The 27766-nt window shown below is 42.3% G+C and overlaps 1 protein-coding gene and 1 non-coding gene across 2 annotated transcripts in view; one reads left to right on the plus strand and one right to left on the minus strand.

Annotated features, from left to right (window-relative positions):
• LOC119176965 (MAM and LDL-receptor class A domain-containing protein 2) overlaps positions 1-27766 on the plus strand; it is a 217568-nt gene that overhangs the window by 21114 nt on the left and 168688 nt on the right. The window contains exons 4-13 of the mRNA XM_075878325.1: positions 858-1060; positions 1403-1493; positions 3888-4145; positions 4819-4950; positions 5319-5464; positions 7611-7695; positions 19662-19781; positions 25118-25267; positions 26715-26800; positions 27498-27665. Of these exons, the coding sequence (XP_075734440.1) occupies positions 858-1060; positions 1403-1493; positions 3888-4145; positions 4819-4950; positions 5319-5464; positions 7611-7695; positions 19662-19781; positions 25118-25267; positions 26715-26800; positions 27498-27665 (1439 nt within the window). The remainder of the gene's footprint in view (positions 1-857; positions 1061-1402; positions 1494-3887; positions 4146-4818; positions 4951-5318; positions 5465-7610; positions 7696-19661; positions 19782-25117; positions 25268-26714; positions 26801-27497; positions 27666-27766) is intronic.
• On the minus strand, positions 15488-15560 carry TRNAT-CGU (transfer RNA threonine (anticodon CGU)). The gene has a single exon. It is a non-coding gene; the product is annotated as a tRNA-Thr (tRNA).

Consider the following 27766-nt stretch of genomic DNA (forward strand, 5'->3'; position numbering starts at 1 on the left):
TTGATCTGTGCTGCCAAACATTCCCTTTAAAGTTCACCCATTTACGTATATATACACGCATACATACAAAGGTACGCACGAACATACATAAAGTATGGTAGCCCCCCCTCCATGCTCTCCCGAAAAAAAATTTCTAACTATACGCCCCTGAATGAAAGTGTCGAGCAGCTTCGGTAAACACGTGAAGCTGTGATTGAAAAGAAAAAAGATATCATCGAGCACGTATCGACCTCTCAGTAACGTCATTCCTTGTGACTGGGTATTGTACGACTGAGAAATTTATTATGAGCGCTCTTTCGCTCATAGTAAGATTTCTTAGTAGTCAAATGGGACTGGAGTCACCTACAGCCAAGCCCGTAGCGAGAAATTTATTTCGGGCGGGGGGCACCACCTTGATTTCGGGAGGGGCACCCCCTGAAAATGGCCATTTTGCACTCTCCAAGCTATGGCGAAAACAAATTTTTTTAGGCGGGGGGGGGGGCAAGTGCTTGGTGAGCCACCCCCTGGCTATGTCCCTGCCGACAGCGTGGTTCTGGTGTGGCTGCTGATATTGTTGAGTTAAACATATTTTCTGAGTATAAATAAGTGAACGCCTGCGATGGTGTGGAGTCATAGGAAACTGCCTTACACACTGGAGGGCCGCGGAAAGTTCGACCATATGTTGGTATATGTGTGCACGGACATCGTACAGTAGACGGGCCTTGGCCTCCTTCGCAATGTGACTGCTATGGTTGGGATTAAACCCATGACCTTTGGGGCAGCCGCCGAGCACCATAACTACTGCTTCAAGGCGACAGACGCTCTTAGAAGTAAGCTTGCAACCTGCACAGGAATGAATCCTACTTTCACTTTCGTAGGTCACTACCTGCTATTCAAGGAGGATGACCCCGGCCAGCGGGCAGCTCTCGTGCTGACAGACCAACGGTACCGCTGTGCTACCTTGTGGCATTACATATCGGAAGAGCCGGACAACTTGACCGTCACAGCTGGCGGGATTCATCTCGCAACAAGTACCAGCGGTCAATGGAATCTGGCCATTTTCCCAGTTGACCCAATAAAAGTAAGCACACATGTTTCACTTTTATCCTCGTGCTGGAAAGGTATAACACGCATTCCTAGTACCAGGGGGCAAACGAGGCCCTTGCAGAAGGCGTTAACTTTAACGTCTGTGATTTATAAATTGCTGACGTGATCAAAAAATTAAATGTGTGTTCACGCTTCAAAAGTGGTGAATTCAGCGAATAACTTTCCAAATAAGTTGAAGTTGATATTAGGGTGTTCCAGCATTCTGAAACACTTGTTTAGCTTTCACATGGTAATGAGGCTTGATTCACTGAGCCATTACATCTTATTATTGTGACTCCATCCCTCTGACATCCTTGTTTGTTTGTCTGTTTTGTAGACGGAAATATTAGCCATTTCTGGTGGTAGACCTGGTGCCTTCGCGGCTGTCGACGACTTGAAGCTTCTGAAATACTCCTGCAACATTGAACGTAAGCATAATGTCATCATCATCATCATCATCATCATCATCATCATCATCATCATCATCATCATCATCATCAGCCTGATTACGTCCACTGCAGGACAAAAAGGCTCTCCCATGTTCTGCCAGTCAACTCGGTCCTGTGCTTGCGGCTGCCAATTTATACCCGATGTTTTCAAAGATTATTTTTGCCCATAGAGAATGCCTTCCTTTCGGCTTCACTCCAGCAACAAGACCAGCGTCACCTCCGTGGTGCCTACAACAACCACAGGTGTACCTCACTATTCCGGGAATAACGAACAAGAGCCGTCATTCAACAGTGGTCTTACGACAGGTGACATTGTCGCTACTCAACGAAAAATACGGCCAGAGGACCCGCATTTACACCGACGAATCGGTCTCGGCTGACAGCTCCACAGGTGCTGTTGTCATCCCGGCGTACCAGGTCACGATAAAGCTCAAACTGTCGCATAGGAGAACATCCACAGCAGCGGAGCTTGCCGCCTTACGTGCTGCTATACTTTATATCGCAGAAGCCCGACCTCAAAAAATGAGCTGTGTTCTGCGACTCCAAGGCATCCCTTCAGAGCTTGCAATCAGCTTTACGACAAAGGTAGCATCAACAACTAGTGAATGAAATAAGAGAAGTGATTCACGAAGTTTTATCGAAAGGACATGACTTGGTGTTCCAGTGGTTACCGAGACATTGTGGTATTGTCGGTAATGACCTTGCTGATAATGCTGCCCGATCCGCCCACGCGGACGCCCAGACAACTCCAATTCCATTGTCGAGAACCGACGCTGCAAGGGGCCTTCACTCGTTCGCTAACACCATGTCGGAAACTTGGCTGAGTGACCCCAGTGTCAGGAACCGCCGCCTACACAAATTGGACCCATCGAGAAAGCTTCAAGTTCTATCAGACCTCTCCCGCCAGGATGAAACTTTACTGTGCCGCCTGTGGTTAGGAGTAGCTTTTACAAAGGCGTACTCCTTTCGCATAGGAATGACGGATAGCTCCCGATGTGAATCGTGTGACACTGACGAGACAATAGAACATCTACTGTGTTCATGTGAAAGTTTTTCGAGCGAACGCAACTTGCTACACGGAACGTTAGAGACACTAGACAGTAGACCTTTCTCAGAAGAGAAGATCCTTAGTTCATGGCTGTACGCGTCGCAGGCCAGCAAAGCGATGCGAGCACTGCTAAGTTTTCTAAAGACGTCCGGACCACGCGACCGCTTACAAGCGTGCAATGGACAAGGTCACATCTACACACACGTTGCCCTTCACTTCTCTCTCTCTTCTCCTTTAATCCCCTCATCCCTTCCCCCAGTGCAGGGTAGCAAACCGGACATGCGTCTGGTTGACCTCCCTGACTTTCATTTCTTCCCTTCCTCCTCCTCCTCCTATACCTGGAAACTTCTTAATCTCATCGGCCCACCTAACGCTCTGCCTCCCCCTAATTTGCTTGCCTTCTCTAGGAATCCAGTTAGTTTCCCTTACTGACCAGTGGTTATCGTTTCTACGTGCTACATGCCCGACCCATGTTCATTTCCTCTTTTCAAGCATGATGTACGAAGCAGTAAAGGATATTGGACACAGAATAGACAGAACACAGATTACGGGCCATACAGGCTATATCAACCAATTACACTACTTTATACATGTAGCACTCACCATATCACAAAAATACGCCATGTACTCTTTCTTGATTTCGATGCGGTACTTATATATGACTGCTTGCGTTACATGCGCTAATTTGCATGCCCCTTACACTAAGTACACTTTACATGGACAGACTTTTCAGAAGTTTCTGCTGCGTTATACTTATCTTGTTACAGGCCCCGCCATTAACTAAATGGCAGTTTGAGATGCAGACAGTGGGCCACCCAAACGTCGTTCTCATATATTGGTTTTTAAAACCGTGAGCCAATAACAGATATATTTAATATCTATATGCTAAAAAGAAATATATAAATTGCTCCTCCCTCCCCCCAAAAAAGTCAGGATATGTTGAAGGCATATGAGCAACACTGGGATCATCAAAGGAGATAGCGGTTGGTAGAGAAAAATGTCAATCTACTGGAGATTCGAAAATTCAGAATGGATGGGTATAAGCATCTAAAATTATTGGTTTGCAAAAACATTTTCGTACACAATCTTGATGAGGAAAACTATCAAAGCGAGAAGGGGAAGAAAAGTGGTGATCAGAGGAATATGGGATAAAAAAATAAAGTGTTTCATTATTTATTCCTACTGAACTAGCTGTACTATTTCCACTACCAACTATTTCTGGTAAGAAATATGGCATAGCTTCTGGTGCCGGCTCGTGTATAGCGAATATAGCGCTGAGGTGCTTAACCTGAATAACAGGACTAACTATACAGAATTTTTTACAGCTATACCAGTCACGCCACCGTTTGTGTGCGTGGAGTCTAGAAAAGAAATTCCTTCCCAAGCACGGTGCAACTTCGTCGCCGACTGTTCGGACGGCTCCGACGAGCGGGACTGCGGTTCGTGCTCTTTCGAAAGCGGCACTTGCGGTTGGTCAGTCGATGGTCCAAACTTGCTACGCCACGACGATTTCTCCTGGAAGAGGCAGAACGCTGCGGCTGATTTCGGACAAATGAGAGACCACAGCACTAATTCACGGCGCGGTAAGTGCACCAATGGTGGCATCATTTGGCGTGGCTGAAAGCGTTGTAACTCTCATGTTTAAGCCTTTTCGATTGGTGTCAAGAAAGCAACAGTAGCAGCACGATTTGAGCTCACAAAACCTTCCTGTCACTTGAAGAAGAATGTTATTTGGACAAGTTGGTTGCATTCTATGGTAATAGGGGTTGCAGCGCAAGCACCAATGCGCTCGTGTTGTCTCTATTTGCCTTTTTTTCTAGTGCTTGCGCTGCAACCCCTAATAACATAGAGTTCGTGTCCCTTCATTTACAACTTGTTAACGCCAAAGTGTAAAGCGTGTTTTCAAGTTGCATGAGAGTAAGGAAATACTCGGTTTTCGCTTTGAAACAAAAGCAAGGTGAATAACGTTTAGCACAAACTCATATAATGTTTTGTAGAGACTGTAAGAGTAATATTGGAAGTATATGGCTAAAAAAACGAAGAAAAGTGTTGAAACTCGAATAGGGCTAGTCAACAAGGCGTTTGTTTTTAGTTAATTCTATAATTTCTGTCGGCGAACGGAACCGCACACCATCCACAGCATGTGTTTATAAAGAGCGAAATGTTCTATAGTAAAAGTTAGATATATGCTATTTTCCTGCTGTTATATTGCTTGATAAAATGTGCGCACTGAAATTAGAGAACACTCTGTTACAGGTCACTATTTTCTCCTGCGAGCACAAAAGCCGATTCCAGAAAAAACGATCGTGGCTGAGGCGTCCAGTCCAACACTGCATGACACGGGTCACCTGTGTGTCATGAAATTCTGGTTCAACTACCGTGCTTCAAGTAAGTTCGGAACTTGGCGTCTCGTGGATGTCGAGTAGAATTGACCCTGCTCTTGTCACACGATTTTTTATCAATGACAGCGTTCACTAGCACCCACTAATCTCAGAAATGAGCAATGAGAGAAAAGTTTTCACGGAAGTTTTGTTTGATATTTGTTTTGTTATATTCAGTTGAAGAAACACCAGTTTACTTATAACCATGGCTTTGCGATTTCTACTTAAGTGGGAAAGCGTGAGAGTACATACTTGCATTTATCACTAATATACAAAAATATGTATTAAACTCCGAATACATTCCTTTTTGGTATCACTTTTTCCCATGACTCTTCATCCCATCACGTGAAAACGTTCTGTTTTCTAATTGTTCAGACGATACACACCAGTTCCTCATGGAGCTAAACGCTAACGGGTTTCAAATGGTGGCCTGGGACTCTTGGGAACTTTCTGAAAACCCACGACAAGGGGAATGGAACGAAGGACAATTTCTGCTAGGACGCTACCGCTCTTCAGTGCAGGTAAGATAAAGTGTAACCGTCAAATATTTTTACATACATATTGAAAAGCAACTACCTGCAGCGCCAACTCAGCACAAAGACAAAAAACACCAAGAAGAGTGCGCGTGGGTCTTGTTGCTAGTAGCGCTGCATGTGTATCTCTGTTGTGCCTTTTTTGTCATTGTGCCGAGGACGCACTGCGACCAGATGCTACTGATAATCAACCAACAAACCCACCATGAGACTCTTGGTGTCCTACAGCTTGCTTTCTTGAAATAAATAAGTTGTCGGTATTTAGAGAAAAATCTGAGAGTGCTTTTTTTAAACTTTCAGTCAGTTGTTATGAAAATGTGCCAACAAAACATGTCTCTTATCACTGAAATTTGTCTGAACGCAAATCACATGTGGTGTAGTTTACGATAATGCTTATATGGTGCATTGTGCGATATGGTAGGCTGAAGCGAATTGTAATGTTGATAATGGTGTGATTTGGTGCTCTTTATCTTCAAGTGTGAAGCACCGCACAGACAAATAAAAGAAAGAAACAATGCAATAGGGCTACACCCAAATTTTGTTAATTAAAAAAACAGGGTTCTTGTGCATACGCAGTAGCGTACCACGTGTTACAATGACTTTCACTGATTGATTGATAGATAAGTGGGGTTTAACGTCCCAAAATCATTATATGATTATGAGAGACGCCGTAGTGGAGGGCTCCGGAAATTTAGACCACCGGGGGTTCTTTAACGTGCACCGAAATTTGAGCACACGGGCCTAGAATATTTCCGCCTTTGTCGGAAATGCAGCCGCCGCAGCCGGGAATCGAACCCGCGCCCTGCGGATCAGCAGCCGAGTACCTTAGCCACTAGACCACCGCGGCGGGGCACATTGACTCACTGAGAAGAAGCTACTCCCTTTTGCGTTTCTCTTTCACACATAGGTAACAAACGAGTGAAAATGTGTGTAAGATTGATCGGCCAAGTTGAATTGATAGAGTGCACGATTAAGCATGCTTTTATGTTTATAGAGTGTGGAGCTGCCATTGCCTCTGCCATGTGAGAAAACGCATAGTGGCCAAACGGTCCTGTGAGGTTAACCGAAACAGAAAAACTCAGACAGTATACATTCTTTTTTTCAAGGCGATCACGAAAATGTGGCAAAACAGAAATGCGTTGAAATAATAAGAATAAGCTGAACAAAGAAATCAGAAAAGCCTTTCATATCAACGAACACACAATGAAAAACAAATAAGCAAACAAAGAAACAAATTGCATCAAGAAACCACCAGTGTACTTATGGACTAAGAAGTTTCAGTTTTTTTTAATAGACCGTGGAAAGTTTTTTCGCTTGACATCAGTAAAAGCCATTGTTACTAGTGGCATGCTGATATTGTAAACAATATTTTTTTCGAAATAAATTTGTGGTGACAGTGGTCCTCTTGAATTGTTTCTTCCTGTTGTGCATGTCTTCATGCGCGACTGCACACACGAAAATAAGGTGTAATTCAATAGTCAAAACTGAACCTTTCCCGTGTAGACGGGGTTCCTATGAACATTTTATGGAGATGGTATCGTATTGAATGCCACATGGAACTTATAACCTCGCGTAAAAAAGGCTTCAATAACGTTTTTGCTTGCCCTTTTATTTAAAACGTCGTCTGCTTCGCAGAAAGTAGGCACAAGCATGCAGAATAGCTATTGCCTTATTTCTTGATCACAGGAACCTTTTCAGTAATATTATTATCAGTGTTTGTTGTCGTATAAGCGTGAAAAAGAGGGATGTTCGCATTTTCATCCTATGACTAACTATTTCACAGAGCTAAAGACAACAATGCACTCTTTGTTGACTGAACAATTATAGCACACGTGAAGAACTTCATGCAAACCACCAACATAAATCAGTTATGTGATAACGAACTTCAACCGAATCAAGCAAAAAACCTGTTGAGAAGGCTTGCGTTGTCAACAAGTTTTTCTCGTCTTTTTTATGTTTTTGTTATTGCGTAACGCACGCATGCTCTTCCATATTGATTGTTTTTCATTTTGTTCGAGTAACGTAAATGACAACTAAGTTGCGCAATATTGGCTGCTAAATTTTTCTAACCTTTTGTGTTGTCTGGAGTGTTGGTTTAGTCAAACATAGACACACTTTTGCGTTTACCCGACAGATACTCCTACGAGGCTATGACTCTCCAAGTGATGGCAGCTACGTTGCCATCGATGACGTATCGTTCCAAAGCTGTGGCATGCCAGGTATATGAAATCACTTGTCTGTTTTGAGTACATCATATAATTTGCCTAAATACGTGTGGTTTCAGACAAAAGAAGTATCCCAAAAACTTCAGCGTAAAAAATAACCCTGTGTAGTCAAAACTAGCCCGCAGCATCCTACTACGCCATTTTGCATAATCATTTAGTATTTTTGCCATTTAAAACTCGAGAATTCAAGCAACCAGAATAACAAGTTGTAATGTAGGTGTATTGGGTAATAACAGAAACTAAAGTCAATACTAGAGACGTGATTGCGTGGTTAAGAAGCCTATCTAAATCTGAATAGATCTGCCAGGTCTATCAGACAAAAAAAGATCTGCTGAACGAATCTCTGCAGGAAAGAAAAAGAAAAGAGAATTGCAGATCCCACGTACTGTGGAAATAACTAATCGGAATCCGAACACACACACACACACACACACACACACACACACACACACACACACACACACACACACACACACACACACACACACACACACACACACACACACACACACACACACACGCACACGCACACGCACACACACACACACACACAGTACAAAAAGGAGACAGAAAAGTATCTCTCCTCCTTATCACTCGTATTTTGAATGTGTTTGGTCGAGTTCTTACAGACAACCAATGAGAAATTTGACACTAAAAGAAAGGTGCTAGAAATTTCACTGATAAACGCGTTCTTCAGCAATTGTAGTCTGCATTAGGGAGTTAATGAAGTCTTTAATTTCGTTCTTATTAAACGTTGGGTTTCAAGCCTTGGCCTAGATTTGCATTCGGCCCTGGGCCCTAACCCTCGTATAAGGACTTATATCTGTTCTTGAGAGTGCACGTCAGCACCACTATTGACGTTGGAGTGAATTTGGCTTGCCGATGGCCAACAATTTAGAGGCGTACGACACTGAGAATTCAGCCCGTAATGTGTAATGTTCACAGTAAAACCTCGATATTATTATCAGAGACACCGTAATGAGAGGCTCCGAAAATTTCGACCATCTGGTGTTCTTTATCGTGCACTGACAACAAACAATACACGGGCCTTTACCATTTCGACTCTGTCAAAATTGCGACTGCCTCGGCGGGGATCGAACCAGCAACCTTCGGGTCAGCAGCCTAGCATCTCAATCGTTACACCCCTGCGGCGGGATTTTCGTGGGTTTATTTCGCAAGATTACAGTTTGGACAATTTGATATTAGGGTGAAAGTCTCACATGGTTCATAGGCAAATAAATCTGACGTCTGACATTGTCAAAATGATGAATCACATACCTGCATTTCTTAAGTGAGAGTTAAAGTTAAATAAAAAAAACACTAAAGTGAAACAGCAATATATGTCAGAGTGAAAGCTTATTGTATGACCATGTCTAAAGCGACAATATTATCAAGAGCAGAACCCTACTTACCAAGAAATAAATCTAAATACATGAGAACACATTTGTAACGAGTAATAAATTCGCAAAATGACCCCCATGACGTCAGAGTTCATGCCTAAATAATCACTAGTAATCGAACTAGCTACAATAATTGAAGAACCTGCATCAAGAGACGTAAGAAAAATGCTGCTTGTTCGTTTCTGCTTGATTTCCGCAAAAAAAGAACCACCGGATAATTCTAAGGTGAACGGTCCAAGTGGTTCAAAAGTTAAATTTTCGCCTGGTTAAACTGGACAGGTCGTGACTTATAGCAGGACCCTGTTTAACCAAGCACGCCTGCCATCTCGGAGGCCATGGCAGGAATTGTTCAATGGCCGTTGTTCTTGCTGTGGCTCCTGCTACCTTCATTCTGCTGCTACTAAAGTGTGCAGCTGCGCAATGAAGGCGGGCAACGTTGTGCATGGCAACAGTGACCTGAACGTTTCTATTTGAGGCAGATAATTTGAAATGACCTAAAACGATGCGGACCACTAAAACGTGATTTTATTAAATTTGAAGCATTTCTTAACGAACTTCGGCGATTTTGACCACCATAATCATCATCCACCTAGATACGCCCACTGCAGGGCGAATGCCTCTTCCATTATTTGCTAATCAACCCGGTATTTTGCTTTCCGTTGACATGTTACACCGGCAAACTTTTTCATCTCATCAACCCATATAACTTTCTGTCTCTCATTCGTGTCTTTGCCTTCTCTAGGAATTGAATCAGTTATCCTTAATAAACAGCGGTTATCCTGCCTACGTGCTACGTGCCCGGCCCATGTTCATTTTTTGTTCTTGACCATGTCCATTTTTTTTCTTGATTTCAACCGTGATATCCAAAACCCTGGTTTGTTCTCTGACCCATTCTGCTCTCTTCTTGTCGCTTAAGGTTACATCTATCAATTTCCTTTCCATCCCACATTATCATTTTCCTTTCCATCGCTCGTTGCGTCACCCTCAATTGAAGCTGAATCGTCCTTGTAAGCCATTATGTTTTTGCTCCATAGGTAAGTAAGTACTGGTAAGATGCAACTGTTATAAACCTTCCTCTTGAGGTTTAGTGGCAGATTACCATTCATGATTTTAGAATGCTTGCCGAATGTGATCCCGCCCATCTTTATTCTTCTAGTTACTTCATTCTCATGGTATGGCTCCGCGGTTACTACCTGTCCTAAGAAGACATATTCCTTTACAACTTCAAGCGTCTCTATTCCTATCGCAGCGTTCAGTTTTTGCCGAGACTGTTGCAGTTTAGCTTTGTGCATATTATTGCGATACCAATCATATGGACATTCTCGGCTGAATTTTACCGTCGGCGTTAACGTCCGCGTTTACGTTGGCGTCACCGTCACTCATCGTATATGTATACGAAAGATATGAAAACGCAAGAAAGAAAACTAATAAAAACTTCTGCGCACGTAATCGAACTTGGGATCTCTGAATCGTGAGCGCGACGCGTTAAACACCGAGCCACCGAGGAGCACGTCCTTGAACGCTCTAACGACCAGCTATTAATATCTACCACTTACGGCTGGCGTCAGGCATCTCGGTGGGTACTATTGTGTTTTGAGCATGACCAACAAGATGGCGCGATGAGCGCGCGTCATCACATCGTCACGACGTGGTGGCGCGCACTCTCATCTCCGACGGGTACTTTGGCCTGCGGAGATGAGGGGGGTGAATGCTCATTCGCGCGTCTTTATCTCGCAGAGTGGAGAATCGTACATCTTGACTGGCCTTGGGCTTTCCCCAGAACAATTATGTTGCATTTACCGCGCGAACAAAGGTCACTGCAATCATTGCGAAGTCGCCATGCGCAAAAAGGGCACGCTTTTAAGACACAGTGAAGTAACAACAAAGACGCTTATTCGCATTCATTTGTACCTATGAGTACGTTTCCTGCGTTCTGTGTGCGTGAGAAACAAGGAGCACGTTTTGATCTGGTTGCCATTCCGCGCGTGACCTTCCAATTTGCTGCTATCGCGTTCGTTGCTTCGTGTTTGCGGCCAAGCGGTCTTTTTTATTTTCAAACCCACTTTTCCATTTTCTTTGTCCAGTTTTATAATCATGAGCTGTATATTGTCTCTAATTTACTCATCAAGGCGATATCGTCAGGGAATCCCAGTTTACTAAGATTCTCTCTATTAACTCATGTCTCTAATTCTTCCAATATAGGGTCTTGAAAACTTCTTGTAAACACGCAGTGAATAGCATTAGAGAGATCGTGTCTCCCTGCCTTAAACCCTTCTTTATTGGGATTCTATCACTTTTCTTTATGAAGAGCTATGGTGGCTGTGAATACACTGTAAATTTCTTCCAGTATGTTTATGTAGGTTTCTTCTATGCCCTGATTCCGTAGTGCCTGCATTACTCCTGATGTCTCGATCAAGTTAAACGCCTTTTCGTAATCTATGAAAGCTATATATAGGTGTGGGTTGTATTACCCTCATTTCTCTATTGAGAGTATGAATATGATATATTGTGAAGTAGCCTGTACGAAATCCTGCTTTGTCCATGGGTTTATTGAACTCCGACTTCGCCTTAATTCTATTAGATATTATGTTTTTAAATAGTTTGTAGAGAACGGACAGTAAACTGATCGGCCTCTAATTTTGCAAGTCCTTGGCTTCTCCTTTCTTATGAAGTGAGATGACTTTGGCACTCTTCCAAGATTTTGGTACCCTTCCCGTCAAGAGACACTTCGTATATAAGGTGGCCAATGCTTTCTAACACTATTTCTCCCCCATGTTTGAAGAGGTTCAATGTTACCTCATCCTCACCAGCGGCATTGACTCTTTACATTCCATCTAGGGCTTTCCTTACCTCCCCTCTCGTTACTGGTAGGATGTCGAATTCCTTCGGACTATTATTGTTTCTCACAATATCATCCTAGTTGTTTTGGCGTCTACACAGCTCTTTGTAGAACTCCTCCGCCCCCTTGACAATCCTATCCATATTGGTTATGAAAATGCCTTCCTTGTTCCTTAATGCATATATCTAATTTTCGCCTAGGTACGAATTTGCTTTTGCATTTTTTAGGCTTCTGCCGCTTTTTTCAGCTTGCTCAATTACATCTATGTAATACCTTCTGAAGTCGGCTACATTACGTCTATTAATTAACTTCGAAAGCTTCACTAGCTCTAATTTGTCGGTTGCATTTAAGGCCTTCGTGTTTCCTCATTTCCTCATGAGATTTTGTGCCTCCTGAGGTAGTTTTCTAATGCACACTGTTCGATGACACTAGTAAGATTATCATTGATTGTGTGAACGCTAACGTCAGTTACTTCGTTTAGTGCCTCGAATCTATTCTGAAGCGATACTCTGAATTCCTCCACTATCGCTATCACTGCTAGTTCAATAACTGGCTTCTTGCGTATCAGTTTTCGTCCTTGCTTTTTTTGAAATTCAGGTGAATACGAGCCCTTACCATACTATGGTCACTGCATCAGATCTTGCCAACTACTTTTACATCTTGTACACTCTCTGAGTGTATATACAGCAGAAAGTCAATTTCATTTTTAGTTTCACCTATAGGACTTCGCCACGTCCACTCACGGTTAGCTCGTTATCAGAAAGTGGTATTCTAGATCCCTATAATATTACGTTATGTGAACTCAACAACTCTTCTCTGGAATTTCTAGAGCCGATGTCATATTCCCCCACTGCATTGTCTCCGGCCTGTTTCTTGCCTACTTTGACATTAATGTCGCCCATAAGAATAGCCTACTGTGACTTTATTTCATTAATGGCTGACTCTACGTCTTCATAGAAGTGGTCAAACAAATGATTATCATGGCTCGATGTAGTCGCGTAGACCTGTGCCACCTTCATCTTGTACCTTTTGTCAAACTTAATTATGACGCTAGCCACCCTCTCATTGATGCTTTAGTATTCCTCTATGTCGCCAGCGATACTCTTGTGTATATGAAACCCCACTCCTAGTTCATTCCTGTCAATTAATCCATGGTAGCATAGGACGTATCCGTTCTTCAGCACTGTGTAAGCCTCACGTGTCCTCCTAACTTCGCTGAGCCCTTCTAAATCTGATTGAACATCCTCTAATTCCTCGAATAGGACAGCTGGACTAGCCTTACTAGATTGCGTTCTAGCATTGAAGGTAGCCAAGTTCATATCCTAATGGTAGCCTGTCCGGACCCAGGTATTCTTAGCACCCTACGCTGCGTAGCAGGTCTGACCGCAACCTTAGACAATTGCTTCGCATCTGCAGTGGATTGAGGGCCAAGGGTCAATTGCTGTTGTCATGGGAGCTAGTGGCCAAGTACTGAACGAGGGAGGCCAGTCCTGCTCTGGTGAGGGAGTGCATTACTGGCAGGTGGAAGCCAGAGAGGCCACACGCCAGACCTTTTGTTTTCTTAAACAATTTAATTATCATGCATTTTACGTAAATATACAAGTGGGACTGGTCCGGCATCTGGATTCTAACCAACTTTTCTCATTATGTGCTAGGCTGCTGTGCTATCTTTAAGTGATGGGTTCTGTTGCACATGTACGCCAAAAGCCACGAAAGCTCTTTTGTGCTTTTTAAGGACCACCGGACTTCACGAGCGCTTGTGAAAGAACAATGAGAGACCATGCTGCGTATTCTCGAGCTGACTATTTGTCCATCTTTTCTCACTCTTCTTCTTTTCTCCCTCCTTCGTTTCTATTATTCCTCTCCCCTCCCTCCCGCCAAGTGTAGGATAGCCAACCGAGCCCAGCTTGGTTAACCTTCTTGACTTTCCTTACTATTTCTCTCTCGCTTTGTTGCATTTTCTAAGCGCAGTAGATTACCACCTGACACCCTATCAGCTCTCAATGTCAGCTGACAGGTCGGTCGTCTTTTCTCAACTGTCCTAAAGTTCATTAAAAAAGAACTCGGCGCGGGGTCAAAGATCTGACCTTGCAAGCTTAGAATGATTTAGTGCTTTGGATGACAGTCCTCCCGCGTTTATTCCTTCCTAATTTCTTCCCAAAGTGTCTCGCTCAAATTTGACGTTGCTGGTTTCAATGTGTCCGCAATGTTGGAGTTTGACGTTTCCTGTCAACTGACGAGTCGCGCACGCCTGTTTTGCGAACTCGTCGGCTACTTCTATGAGGTTGTCACTTTAAGCGTATACGTCGCGGGTGGTTCGAGTGCATGAAAATTAAACGCCAGAAGTTTCTAACTGCTGAAGAATAGACAGACGTGGTCCTTAAGGTGGGATTTAGGGCGTTTGGAGTAGTAATTCAAACTCTGATATATATATATATATATATATATATATATATATATATATATATATATATATATATATATATATATATATATATATATATATATATATATATATATATATATATATATATATATATATATATATAATGAGATAACAGACAGTAATGCCAAGGAATGTACAGGGGAAGTTATTAACATTAATGGAATGTAAATAAGAAGAAAGAAAAGTGGATGAAAAAATTACCAACTGTAAGCAGCAATCGAACCTACGACCTTCGAATTACGCGTTCGATGCTCTAACCACTGAGCTATTACAGCGGCACTCCCTCCATCCACTTTTTTGGGTTTATCTGTGAATTTAGAAGTAGGAGTGACAGTCAGCGCCATCTATAAGCCAAACAACGAGTGTGAAAACACTCTTATGCGCATGTTTGGCGTCACGTAGCACGTGAACTTATTATGAGCGGGCAGCTGATTAATTGTCCCTCTTATACAACCTAAACACACCAAGTCTGCCAGTACGAGACCCTCGTTCAATGAAATAAGGGAAAGAAGTGTATACCTAAGGGCTCGTTTTTCCGTGTTTTTTTAACACAATAATAATGAGATAACAGACAGTAATGCCAAGGAATGTACAGGGGAAGTTATTAACATTAATGGAATGTAAATAAGAAGAAAGAAAAGTGGATGAAAAAATTACCAACTGAACCTACGACCTTCGAATTACGCGTTCGATGCTCTAACCACTGAGCTATTACAGCGGCACTCCCTCCATCCACTTTTTTGGGTTTATCTGTGAATTTAGAAGTAGGAGTGACAGTCAGCGCCATCTATAAGCCAAACAACGAGTGTGAAAACACTCTTATGCGCATGTTTGGCATCACGTAGCACGTGAACTTATTATGAGCGGGCAGCTGATTAATTGTTCCTCTTATACAACCTAAACACACCAAGTCTGCCAGTACGAGACCCTCGTTCAATGAAATAAGGGAAAGAAGTGTATACCGAAGGGCTCGTTTTTCCGTGTTTTTTTAACACAATAATAATGAGATAACAGACAGTAATGCCAAGGAATGTACAGGGGAAGTTATTAACATTAATGGAATGTAAATAAGAAGAAAGAAAAGTGGATGAAAAAATTACCAACTGTAAGCAGGAATCGAACCTACGACCTTCGAATTACGCGTTCGATGCTCTAACCACTGAGCTATTACAGCGGCACTCCCTCCATCCACTTTTTCGGGTTTATCTGTGAATCTGTGAATCAGCTGCCCGCTCATAATAAGTTCACGTGCTACGTGACGCCAAACATGCGCATAAGAGTGTTTTCACACTCGTTGTTTGGCTTATAGATGGCGCTGACTGTCACTCCTACTTCTAAATTCACAGATAAACCCAAAAAAGTGGATGGAGGGAGTGCCGCTGTAATAGCTCAGTGGTTAGAGCATCGAACGCGTAATTCGAAGGTCGTAGGTTCGATTCCTGCTTACAGTTGGTAATTTTTTCATCCACTTTTCTTTCTTCTTATTTACATTCCATTAATGTTAATAACTTCCCCTGTACATTCCATGGCATTACTGTCTGTTATCTCATTATTATTGTGTTAAAAAAACACGGAAAAACGAGCCCTTAGGTATACACTTCTTTCCCTTATTTCATTGAACGAGGGTCTCGTACTGGCAGACTTGGTGTGTTTAGGTTGTATAAGAGGGACAATTAATCAGCTGCCCGCTCATAATAAGTTCACGTGCTACGTGACGCCAAACATGCGCATAAGAGTGTTTTCACACTCGTTGTTTGGCTTATAGATGGCGCTGACTGTCACTCCTACTTCTAAATTCACAGATAAACCCCAAAAAGTGGATGGAGGGAGTGCCGCTGTAATAGCTCAGTGGTTAGAGCATCGAACGCGTAATTCGAAGGTCGTAGGTTCGATTCCTGCTTACAGTTGGTAATTTTTTCATCCACTTTTCTTTCTTCTTATTTACATTCCATTAATGTTAATAACTTCCCCTGTACATTCCTTGGCATTACTGTCTGTTATCTCATTATTATTGTGTTAAAAAAACACGGAAAAACGAGCCCTTAGGTATACACTTCTTTCCCTTATATATATATATATATATATATGACTGATATATGGCTGACTGACACTCCCACGTTTAAATTGACATAGATACCCCATAAAGTTGCTGGGGGGGATAGCTGTCATGGTAGCTCAGTGGTAGAGCATCGAACGCGTTATTCGAAGGTCGCAGGTTTGGATCCTGCCCACGGCAAGTTATCTTTTCACCCACTTTTCTTTCTTCTCATTTACATTACAATTGGCTTAATAACTTCCCCTATACCTTCCTTGGCATTATTGTCTGTTAGATCTCATTAATACTGTGTAAAAACACGAAAAACGAGTTTCCCTTATATATATATATATATATATATATATATATATATATATATATATATATATATATATATATATATATATATATATATATATATATATATATATATATATATATATATATATATATACGTTTTAGTAACGTAACATAGTGAATGAAAAGGTAACGAGCAAATTATTTCTAGTTCTAGAAAGCTGACAAAGGCAAGCAAGTTCATACGAAATTAATGACGTGTTTGCATTACTCACCACAAACTTCAATTGCCAGACCCTGACGACTCTCGGCACCACACTCATACACAACGATAAGTCTAGCGTCACTTTGACCGTATCTGTTTGTCAATTTATCTGTTTATCTAGCCGCCTACGACATTTAGCTCTCATGGTCATTTCGATAATGTAATTTATACCAAAATTGATATGGCATAACACGAGTGTATGACGAGCATAACTGACGGGTCATAAGACAAAATCTTGAATGTATGTCATGAAAGTCATGACTTACTTGTCATGATCTTGCTGCTATTGGAGTGGTTTCGTTCACATCGCATACCTGATATGAGATGACATGACTGCATGACGAACATAAGTGACCGGCCCTAACGTGGAAATTATGACATGCACGTAATGTAAGTCATGACTACATGCTACGCTCAAGGTGCGCTCGCGTTTGTTTCGCTTGCATCACATGTACCAAATTTGATATTACGTGATGTTCATGAATGACGAAGGTAAAGGGCCTTGTGCAAATATGATGATCATGACAGGCGTGTCATGTAAGCACATCACTACATGCCACGCGCATGATACGCTCGCGGCCATTTCGCTAGCTTCACATGTATATACCAAATTTGGTATTACGTGACGCGAATAGACAATGAAGGCAAATTAGAAAAGTGCAAGATACTTTTGGGCAGGAATGAAAATGTGGTTCAGCAAAGTAAAAATGAAACTATAATCTGTGCAGGAGCCGGAGACCAAGATATAATTTGAATGAGCATTTACGGAACAAATGAAATTATGAAGAAAAGCTTGTATTAGCATTCGAGAAGAAAATCACCATCACAGTCGAAGCTGACTCTTATAAATACTTAGCATGGCAGTCAGGTTAGTACCAAACAGTAAAAAAAGTACTCACATGAAAACCAACAGACAACAAGTAGCAAAGCTTTTTTCACTATGTTTACGAGTTGTAGCCTATCTCTCATGTCCGCCTCGGTGGAACAGGGGCTACAATGCTGGGCTGCTGACCCAAAAGTCGCGGTTCGTTCTCTGCCGTGGCGGTCGCATTTTGATAAAGGCGAAATTATCAAGCCCGTGTACTGTGCGATGGTCGTGCACGACCAGATGGTCGGAAATTATACGAGCCCTCCACTACGACGTCCCCGTCTTTTTTTGGGGATATAAAACCAGACATATTATTATTACCTCTCAGGTGTTACAGAACATTAAGTTAAACTATACCTAGAGCCATAAATTTGGGCCTCACCACTTTGAATAGTGAGCACGTGAGTGCCATGCCCAAATACAACGCTATCTGTCGATATTTGTGAAACAGCTTGTGCATAAATTTTGTCAAAATTTTATTGATATGTGGGGTTTAACGTCCCAAAACCACCATATGATTATGGGAGACGCTGTAGGGGAGGGCTCCGCAAATTTTTGACCACCTGGGGTTCCTTAACATGCATACTAATCTAAGCACACAGCGCCAACAGCATTTTCGCCTCCATCAAAAGTTCAGCCGCCGCAGCCGGGATTCCATCCCGCAACCTGCGGTTCAGCAGCCGAGTACCTTAGCCACTAGACTAACGCGGCGGGGCTTGTTAAAATTTAATTGAGTTGTTTTTCAGCATAGCTTAGCGAAAAGAACGACATATATGTTATAATATTTTTACGCCGGAATACTTGTTACTGAGATATGTAAATGAATCAACCTCCACCTATATCAAGCGTAACCTCATAAATACTTTCTTGAGACACCCTTGAATGCCTTAAAATGCTAACGGGAGTTGAAGTCAAAGTTACGCTCACACAAACACAGAAAAAAAATAGCTTAAATTGGGCGGATCATGGAAGATTTGAAGAGAATTTTAGCGTCATAAATGTAAAATATTTACAATGTAGCTATCCAGCTCGACACAATGTCACATACCAAATAGCCTGGCTAGTTGCTCGCTACAGAAACAAATCAGTTTCGCTGCCATGGCGTAGCAATAAATGCGATAGCAACAAATTGGAATGCTATATGAAGTAAGGCTGTCGGCTAACTCTTTTTAAATCTTATCTCACCTAACTCAACAAAAAGCTGGTTTAAGGAAATACGGCCGCTTCAGGGATGAAAGCTAATTTCTTGCTGTATATCTTGTAAAGGCAAAGCAAGCGTTGAGAGCACAGGAGATTTACGAGGTGTTTCTTAATGCCTGTTGAGATTGCGCCCGAGCTAGCACTCGCAAATGCGTCCTTATAAGCAAAGTTCGCAGTTGCTGCTCTGGCCACGCATCTCTCGCCTCTCCCCAGTCACGCCCCTTCACGCTACTTCGCGGGGCCTTTCCCCTCTGCTTAAAGAGTCATTGAAGCCGGGCCTCAACCAAATGGCCATGCCAGGGCGCGTGCTTTTCGCGCGACGTTTACGGCTGGCTCTTTTGAGCTCTACTTCAGCCGCGCTCATCTTCAGTAGCTCTCGCGTGCCTTTGCTAGCGCGTATACCATATAATGAACCGAATGATGTCGATTTTATCTATATATGGAGCATAAAACCGATGACGACGACAAAAACCCATCGAGATTGTCTATATACATGCTATCGCGACTAATTGACTCTGCGCACAAATCATACATAACATTGAATGCTAATCTGGCATGCCAGGGTAATAATTTTAGCGCACGCAAACATTTATACGATTTCCTTTTTCAGTGCCCATGCCACAACCTAATCCAGGAATGTTTATCTGCAAGAACAAGGTGGCTGTTGTAATGGAACATCGCTGCGACTACATTGACCACTGTGGTGATTTAAGCGATGAAGAGGGCTGCGGTAAGCTTGAATTACCTCTAGGCACATAACCTTCCTTTTTTTACTTATCATTAGCAGAATGTTCATTAGCTTCATGTGCGTGAATTGCCTGGCTTTTATAAGCCGAAGCTGAAGTCGATATACTTACACCCATATATAATTGTCATACTATGCATGCATATAGTTTAGTATCGCAGCAGGTGTAGTATTTCAAAAGCGCGACTTGATAAATTACATTGTTGACTGAGCGGTGTAACAATGATAGGAACAGAGCATAACAAGACGACGATGTATGAAAATAGAATGTCCAATGCGTAGTTAGCTCTGACTAACAACGTGGAAAGTTTATTGCTAAGAAGGAACTAATAATAAATAATAAAGAAGCCGACAAGTACTGCTGACTGGGTGAGCTGGTGCATGATAAGATGATATTGCTTTAGCACAACGCTGCTTGAGCGTGAAGAAAAGGGGCTATACGGTCAAAAAGAAAAAAAAAACAGACGAGAGTGTAAAAGCTAACATGCACTAACAAGCCTGCCAAGAATAATCGCTTGCGTTGTACTGCAACACTATCGGCTATAGTGTGATGGCATGGCTTCATCAGGGCATTCGTAAAAGACAGCCTGGCGATCCCTCGTTTTATCAACTTTCAATGCGCTGAATTGTACTGCAAGACAGACTTTTCTGACCATGGCTCATAGCAACAGCAAGTGTGTTCAAACGAACAAGGCAAACGAAGGTCAAGAAAGTGGATTGTGCCTTCTTGCGGTATTTCATTCGTCACTTCAAGTGGTACAAGGCACTCCCTAATTATTGGCAGTATTTCTGCAACCTGGCGTTTCATGTCAACTGAAGCACACTCGTCAACAACAACAACAACAAAAAAGAAATCGTCAACACAACGAAAAGCCTTGCGCACCTTTGTGTGAGCGAGCTTATCGGACAGAACAACATCAAGACGGGCGAAAAAAAGATCGCTCAGTATGGGTGCAATGCACGATTTTATACATAACCTCGTTTTCTGTAGATAAACAGCGTCATCCCATTTATTAAAAGTTGACACGTGATAAAAATAGAGAATATATAAAAACTGCTACTAGATATCAAGACGTCATTCTGGAACCTTATGGCACCACTTTAATCAATGGACTCTTTTACTATACTTCTGCCAGATCTTTGTGAGGAATGGAGTGAAAAAGATCTTTGGTGTGAATGGAAAAAGCTTGGTAACCTTTGTCAGCGTTAGCTACTAAAAATTGACTTTATTAATTATTTATTTCACGTTTCGTATAAGGAATGGGTACTAATTTGGCGAACACTTAAGGCTTGACTTGTAAAAACAGTGCTACTGGCTTCTGCTAGGAGTCATATTATGACACAGTAACCCTTAGGGGAACGTAAACTTTAGGGGTTTTCGTCTGAATTGAACCAACAGGTGGTTCGTTTCGCTATTTTCTAGGGACTTCTCTAATCTACCAAGCTTGAAGTTCTTGCATAGCTTAATAGCTGAGGACTTTACCTTGCTCAGTGACACATCATTGCGCCGCTTGAAGATTTTGGCACTCGCACTACTGACTTTTTTCACAAAACACTTCCGTGGAAAACACACAGAAGCCACCTTCCTTATCAGCTGGCCGCACACAAAGATAATTGTTCGTCAGGTAGTCAGTGACGTGCTCAACCTAGAGTTTTGGATACGCTACCTTAGAGCGGACTACCACATCACCACCCTCAGATATACGGTGTGGAACCGCTTTTTCCGTCGCATACTTTGACACCTGCCTCACGAAAGTCAACAGCTCTTCAGGGCTCCTCTAGGTTTCTACGGCGAACTTGGGACCCAACGAGTAAGCGTCATCGATGTAGCCAGGAGGTTTAATCTTCTCCGTCACATGCACACGGTTGCGGCATTCGGGAACTTTATGAAATAAGCCTCCCCCGCCGCGGTGGTCTAGTGGCTAAGGTACTCGGCTGCTGACCCGCTGGGCGCGGGTTCGAATCCCGGCTGCGGCGGCTGCATTTCCGATGGAGGCGGAAATGTTGTAGGCCCGTGTGCTCAGATTTGGGTGCACGTTAAAGAACCCCAGGTGGTCTAAATTTCCGGAGCCCTCCACTACGGCGTCTCTCATAATCATATAGTGGTTTTGGGACGTTAAACCCCACATATCAATCTATCAAATAAGCCTCGCACTTCTTTCATTGAGACTAATTTTGACAAAGAGACAATAAAACGATCAAACACACAGGGCGTCGTGATCACAAGATTCCTTTAGGCACTGTCGAGACAACTGAGTTCACTATTGATTAAGGTAAGATGAGTGAGTAACATAACCCCTCACTGCGATTCCCGCGAAGCTATTCAGGCTTTCTCAGGGTACCAGGTGATAAGATACTATCATAACAGATATGGTTGCCTTATTGCCGAAGTGAATATGCTATTAAAAATGAAAGCTTGCACGTGCAACTCAGTATCAGTTCCAACTAAAACTGCGCTTATTTGTTTCGTCCGTGAATGAAAGGATTACGCACTTAGAAGCCTGTTAAGGTCTCGTGTAGGGTTTCTTACCTATTCATTATATCTGATTCCACAATAAACCCTCCTTGTGGTAAATCGGCATGTAAGCGCATTCTCATTGAACCTTTTGTCTTCATTTTACGCATTGTATTTACACTCATCAATAGGATTGTCGCTAAGTTCAATTGATACGCTTAAAGAAACGCTAAACTGTTATAGTTCCTCACTGTTCATTACTCAATACTCTGACAGCAGATATATCTAACGTTTCATATACGCGAAGGGCCCGAGCACTTCCTCTGCGCAGACGGTGAGGGATCTCCCATAGCTTGACGGCGTACTACACCGGTAGTGAAAAAGCTCAGAGCCGGTTTGTAGTCTTCGCGCCCCTTTTCCCCTTCGCGTCTCCTTTGCCTCGCTGCCACCACACTGCGCCACTGCTGCCTCCTTGTTCTCATGTACACAGTTACTCACCGCTCAAAATTTTTCTCGAACTCTGACGTGCTTTTGCCATCAAGCAACTTCTACGCTCGCTCGTATGAACATAGAGACCTGAGTTACTAAGTCGCAGTTTCTAACCCTCGATCCATAGAGACGAATGAAGAAAAATATATTTGTTCGTTTATAATTATGGCATATAAAAAGAAATTAATCGTAGTATACGCCATGAGATCTAGTTTATATGACATCACTGTACGCTATGTATGAGTTTTCTTCTGAAATGGGCACATACAGGCACACTGACACGTAAACACAAAACAGAATATAAACATTCGACAGATGTCTGTCTGTTTGAGTATGTAAACTGGGAAAGGATTTAAACTCCAACAAAAAAGTACGTGAAAATGCGTAAACCCGACGTTTCGGAACCAACTTGCTTCCTTCCTCAAGGGAGATTGGGGATACGTTGCAGCGGTGCCTTGAAAACACTCGCGGGGCGGTTAATTACCCCATCCCTTCGTGCATGCACACGGGCTTCGTTGCAGCGGCACCTTCAAAACACTCGCGGGGCGGTTAATTACCATCTCCCTTCGTGCATGCACACGGACTACGATCCATGGCAAAATGGGAGAGGGGGTTCATTATCTGCCCCACGAGTGCCTTCAAGACGCCGCTGCAACGTATCCCCAATCCCCCTTGAGGATGAAACCAAGTTGGTTCCAAAACGTCAGGTTTATGCATTTTCACGTACTTTTAAAGACGATAGTCTTTCTTGGAGACCTTCGACGGAAAAGTTTAGGTCTGTCGGTCTGTCTGTAAGTTTGTCTCTTTGTCCGCCCTAACGATACCTTAAATGGCCCCAAACGGCCGACCCCATCCGCAGCGCCCACCAATATTGCTCAAGGTTTAGCGTTCATAGTTGTGCGAATGTCAATTAAAAAGCAACTATTGCGCACATCTGAGGCGCCACAACAACGCTTCGATGTTTTCTATGTCTGCCTTTATACTAGAAGAGGCACACACAAGTAACTCTAAGGAATGTAGCGTTTAATCACGCTGCGCTGACAGTGCAACGCGATGCTCAAAAACGTGTTTCCAACACTTTGCTACGACGTCACGGTGGTGGCACCTGCCCGTAGCTTTGCGTTCTACACCTCATCACCTTCGAGACTGGCGCGCATCTTTCTCCGTGGGCTTCACGCCTTCGTTTTCGAAGATAACTGCCAGATGGCACTCGTGTCTAACGTGCCTAGATGCGCTCGTTCACCTCCCCCACACGCTCGAGGCACTATAACGCAGCGCCTGCGGAATACCATTCACCGATTTTCTTCCGCAGAACATCAAATACACGTTTTGTTCACTCTCTCCAGACGTAAGACTATCGTCTTTCGACGACATTTACAGTGTAACATTTTGATTCGGGCCAATTTTTTTTGGTTGAAGTTTAAATTGTTTTCCCGAAAACTAAACAAATACAAACTCTGTTCACAGTTCGCGTCGGCTTCATGTTTACGTGTCAGTGTCTCCGTGGTTGAGTAGCGGAACCACGTTTCGTAGGTTCATAAAAGTAACGGGCGTTCTTTTCGTAGAAACATCCTTACTGCACATTTCTTTCACACAATGTGAATGACTTCTTATACTGTGAAGAGGTAACGTTTGCCAGTATTTCCGCACCTTTACGTTATTATTGTTTTTCCACGTTTAAAGTGCTGTGTATTGCTTATTTGCGTTTCTTCAAGTTTTTTCTTCATTGAGATTTTTGTGTTGCAAATGTGAGATCTGATTTTTAAATACCAATTGCGACTGAAGAAAATCAGGAAGATGTTCAATGAGACTAATACAAATGATGAGAAGTGGAACCATGAGAAGTAACAAATTCTTAGTTACGTGACCAGCAAAACTTCATGCGCGGATGTACTGAATGTTGTTTCACAGAAAAGACGTTTTACATCGAGAAAGCATTTATTATTACTGAAATAATCCGCAATATTGCTTGTGCTGGTGCTGCAAAAAAAAAAAACATGTAGCTTATAAAACTAAGAATATAAAAATTGCTCAGCTTTATTATGACTGAATGTGAATTTGACCAAGCGACTGTTTTTCGATCGTGGGACACAGCGTCTTTTTCTTTGCATGTGAGAAGTTGGTGGTGGTGGAGCTTATCTGACATCGTGTGCACTCTTATCTATAATTTATTTGGAGACTGTTCCACAGTATTAGATTAGTAAATTGTGCACATGTTATGTTTAGTTCACAAGTATAGCGATCGGCCTGTATTTGCTGTTTTCGTGTAGATAGTGCATCAAATAGCTGGTTTCAGGAGGTCACAATAGAAAATAACAACAACAAGAAGAAGAATAACAATCACGTGGTATGCGTGCTTGTTCCGATTGTTTTTCAGACGACTACAAGTTTAGATGCAACTTCGATTCATCATTCTGCGACTGGATTCCACTCGAGGCAAGCCAAGGTGGTGGTTGGACAAGAGTAAAACCTTTCCAGGACCTGGCACGTGGACCAACGCGAGATCACACAAGTGGAGGAAAAGACGGTAACATTGCGTTGTCATCAGTGCACGCCGTGAAGCTCCATGCAACAGTATTACCAAGCCACTTTAGGAATTCACGATACGCCACAGAGTATCTGTGAACACGGTCATGTTTTTCTTTTGCCTCCACGTAATGTGGAAGCAATGGCTAGCGCCTTTGACGATTAGCTCGTTGGCTGTGACGGTATCTTGAAGGTGCATTTAAAAAACAACTTCATGTGCACAGCTAATGAAATATGCGGTAATATACTATATGTAAAGACCAACAGGAAATACTCACAGGGTGCCTATGCGTTAGCTCAAAGAGACGCGAAGGTGAAAGCCAACTTTTTTTCGTCTCAGCCATGTCATCATCCTCTCTGGCTCACTCCGAAAGCTTTCGGGACTGAACGGGGATTCGAAACGCCTCCAATATCCGAGAAATTGCAAGCTTTTTGCAAATTACCTGGTTTTACATGGCCTCTGTAATCGGCCTTTGACCAAGCGACGATGCCGTGCGATGACATCATGTGACCTTATTATCAAGTCACATGATGGCGTCATCATGACTTGTGTTGACGCCGTCGCCACGGGACGCTGACACCGAAAGAGTAAATTATTGCGTATGATGAGGCATCTAAAGAACACGAATAATAATCATCCTGGCCATAATAACCATAGAACGGGAGAGCGACTAGTGTGATGCAATGAAATGCAGGTATAAAATAGGCACAGAGAGTTCTATTTTCGAAGTGAAATATTTATTGACGTGCGTAAAACCAGGAAACAACCTTTTTTGTTTGGCGCACAGACAAATGAGGAGTAAATTAAATGGAAATCAAAATGCACATAACTGAAAGGACTCATTAGCACATTTTTAAACAAGCTTATCATGAATATATATACCAGAGTATCGAGCACTTGGGCTTGTTAGTGCACCATCGCAAAACACCGGCGTACAATAACACACTACAAAACTTTGGTGTGGTCGTCTTTCTTGTGCTCATCGGGTTAGTGCACTGGTTGTTGCAGTGCATAGGTCAGCTGCGTATTTATTATTGGTGTTAAATAAACATGCATTAAGAACTATGAGGTCCGTACTACAAACATCCTTATGTTGGGAAATGATTACACTGATATCGTTTTTCTATAAGTAAATTAGTACAGCTAATCGTACACTCAAATCTTCAATAAATATACTTGTATAAACATACCAAGTCACCCAAATTTATGTCACCGATGGAATGTGCTATTTTAAACATATTTAAAGCTCGCGTTCGAAACTAATAATGAGAGAAAATTTTGCACTTATTGAATCATATGATGAAAAATCTGTGTCGTACTTTCCCACTTATTTTTCGTCAAAGGCAACCATAATATTATTGCGCACTATAGACAATATTCAAGCTTTGTACCATTTTTCATTTGTGCAGTCTACAAAAATAGCATTTTTGCTGCTTTCTTGCAACAGGTTCTTTCTTGTTCTTGAAGTCAAAAGTGAAAGCTGTCTTCGCATCACTTGTGGGACCTCAACTGAATGCCAGTAACCTTTGTGTGGTAAGAGCAAGCCACGAAATGCGGCCTGATCTTGTCAAAATTCTTCTCCATGTCTTTTTGCTCCTTTGTCGATGAGAACCTGTATCCTCAGCTGTGAGCCCCTTCTGAAACGCAGCCGTCTACTCTTACTAAGAGAGAATTGAGATAGTAAAAGAACTTGGCTAAACGTATTTCAGATTTGACTCTGAATAGATCTCATATTGCAGACAGATGTATTGGAGTTTTTTATTGTTATAAATGGCATACGACCTGACAAATGATTTCAAAATCTACTCTATGAGGCCGCGAGTTGACAAAGCAAAAAAAAATATTGGACTTCTATTTTGTAACAAAGATCTCAACTAGGATAATCAAATTCAGAAGATTAAAGAATTTAGAGATGAAGTAAGAAAATCATCTAAAGGAACAAAGTTGCTTTTAATTGAAAATGGTTTTGTTCCAATGACATTATTTTGATGAAATGAATAGTTTCTGTGAGAAAGTAGAGTGATATGGACCTCTTAGAGAGGTGAACAAATTTTTTTTTTTGCTTTTAAGAGGATGTCTTTGCTGAAGCGTTTTATAATAGCCAACAAAGCAGTTTTTTTTTTTGCACTGCAGCTTTGAAGTTCACTTTCCATTGCCTCGCAGTTGCGTACTTTTATTTTTGAAAGTAGTGCACGTACACATTTTTATAAGTGATTGTGATTATATGCAGATGCGTTTTTACTACACGATAAGAGGCCCGACCAACGCCGTGCTCAGTGTCAAGACTCGTATCACTGCAGACGGCGAATTTAAGGAAGTGTGGAAAACCGATCGCCCTACGGACTTTAGCCATTTCACTGAAGCATTTGTGCCATTCCACGAAGATTCCGATTTTGAGGTGACGATTGATGTTTGTTTGATTTATTTTCAAGTGATTTTTAATGATAAGGCTCATATATCTCTCTGAAGATGTTCTTGTTGTACTTACGCCTTTGATTT

Source organism: Rhipicephalus microplus, chromosome X, assembly GCF_043290135.1.
Source record: "Rhipicephalus microplus isolate Deutch F79 chromosome X, USDA_Rmic, whole genome shotgun sequence".
Taxonomy (NCBI): domain Eukaryota; kingdom Metazoa; phylum Arthropoda; class Arachnida; order Ixodida; family Ixodidae; genus Rhipicephalus; species Rhipicephalus microplus.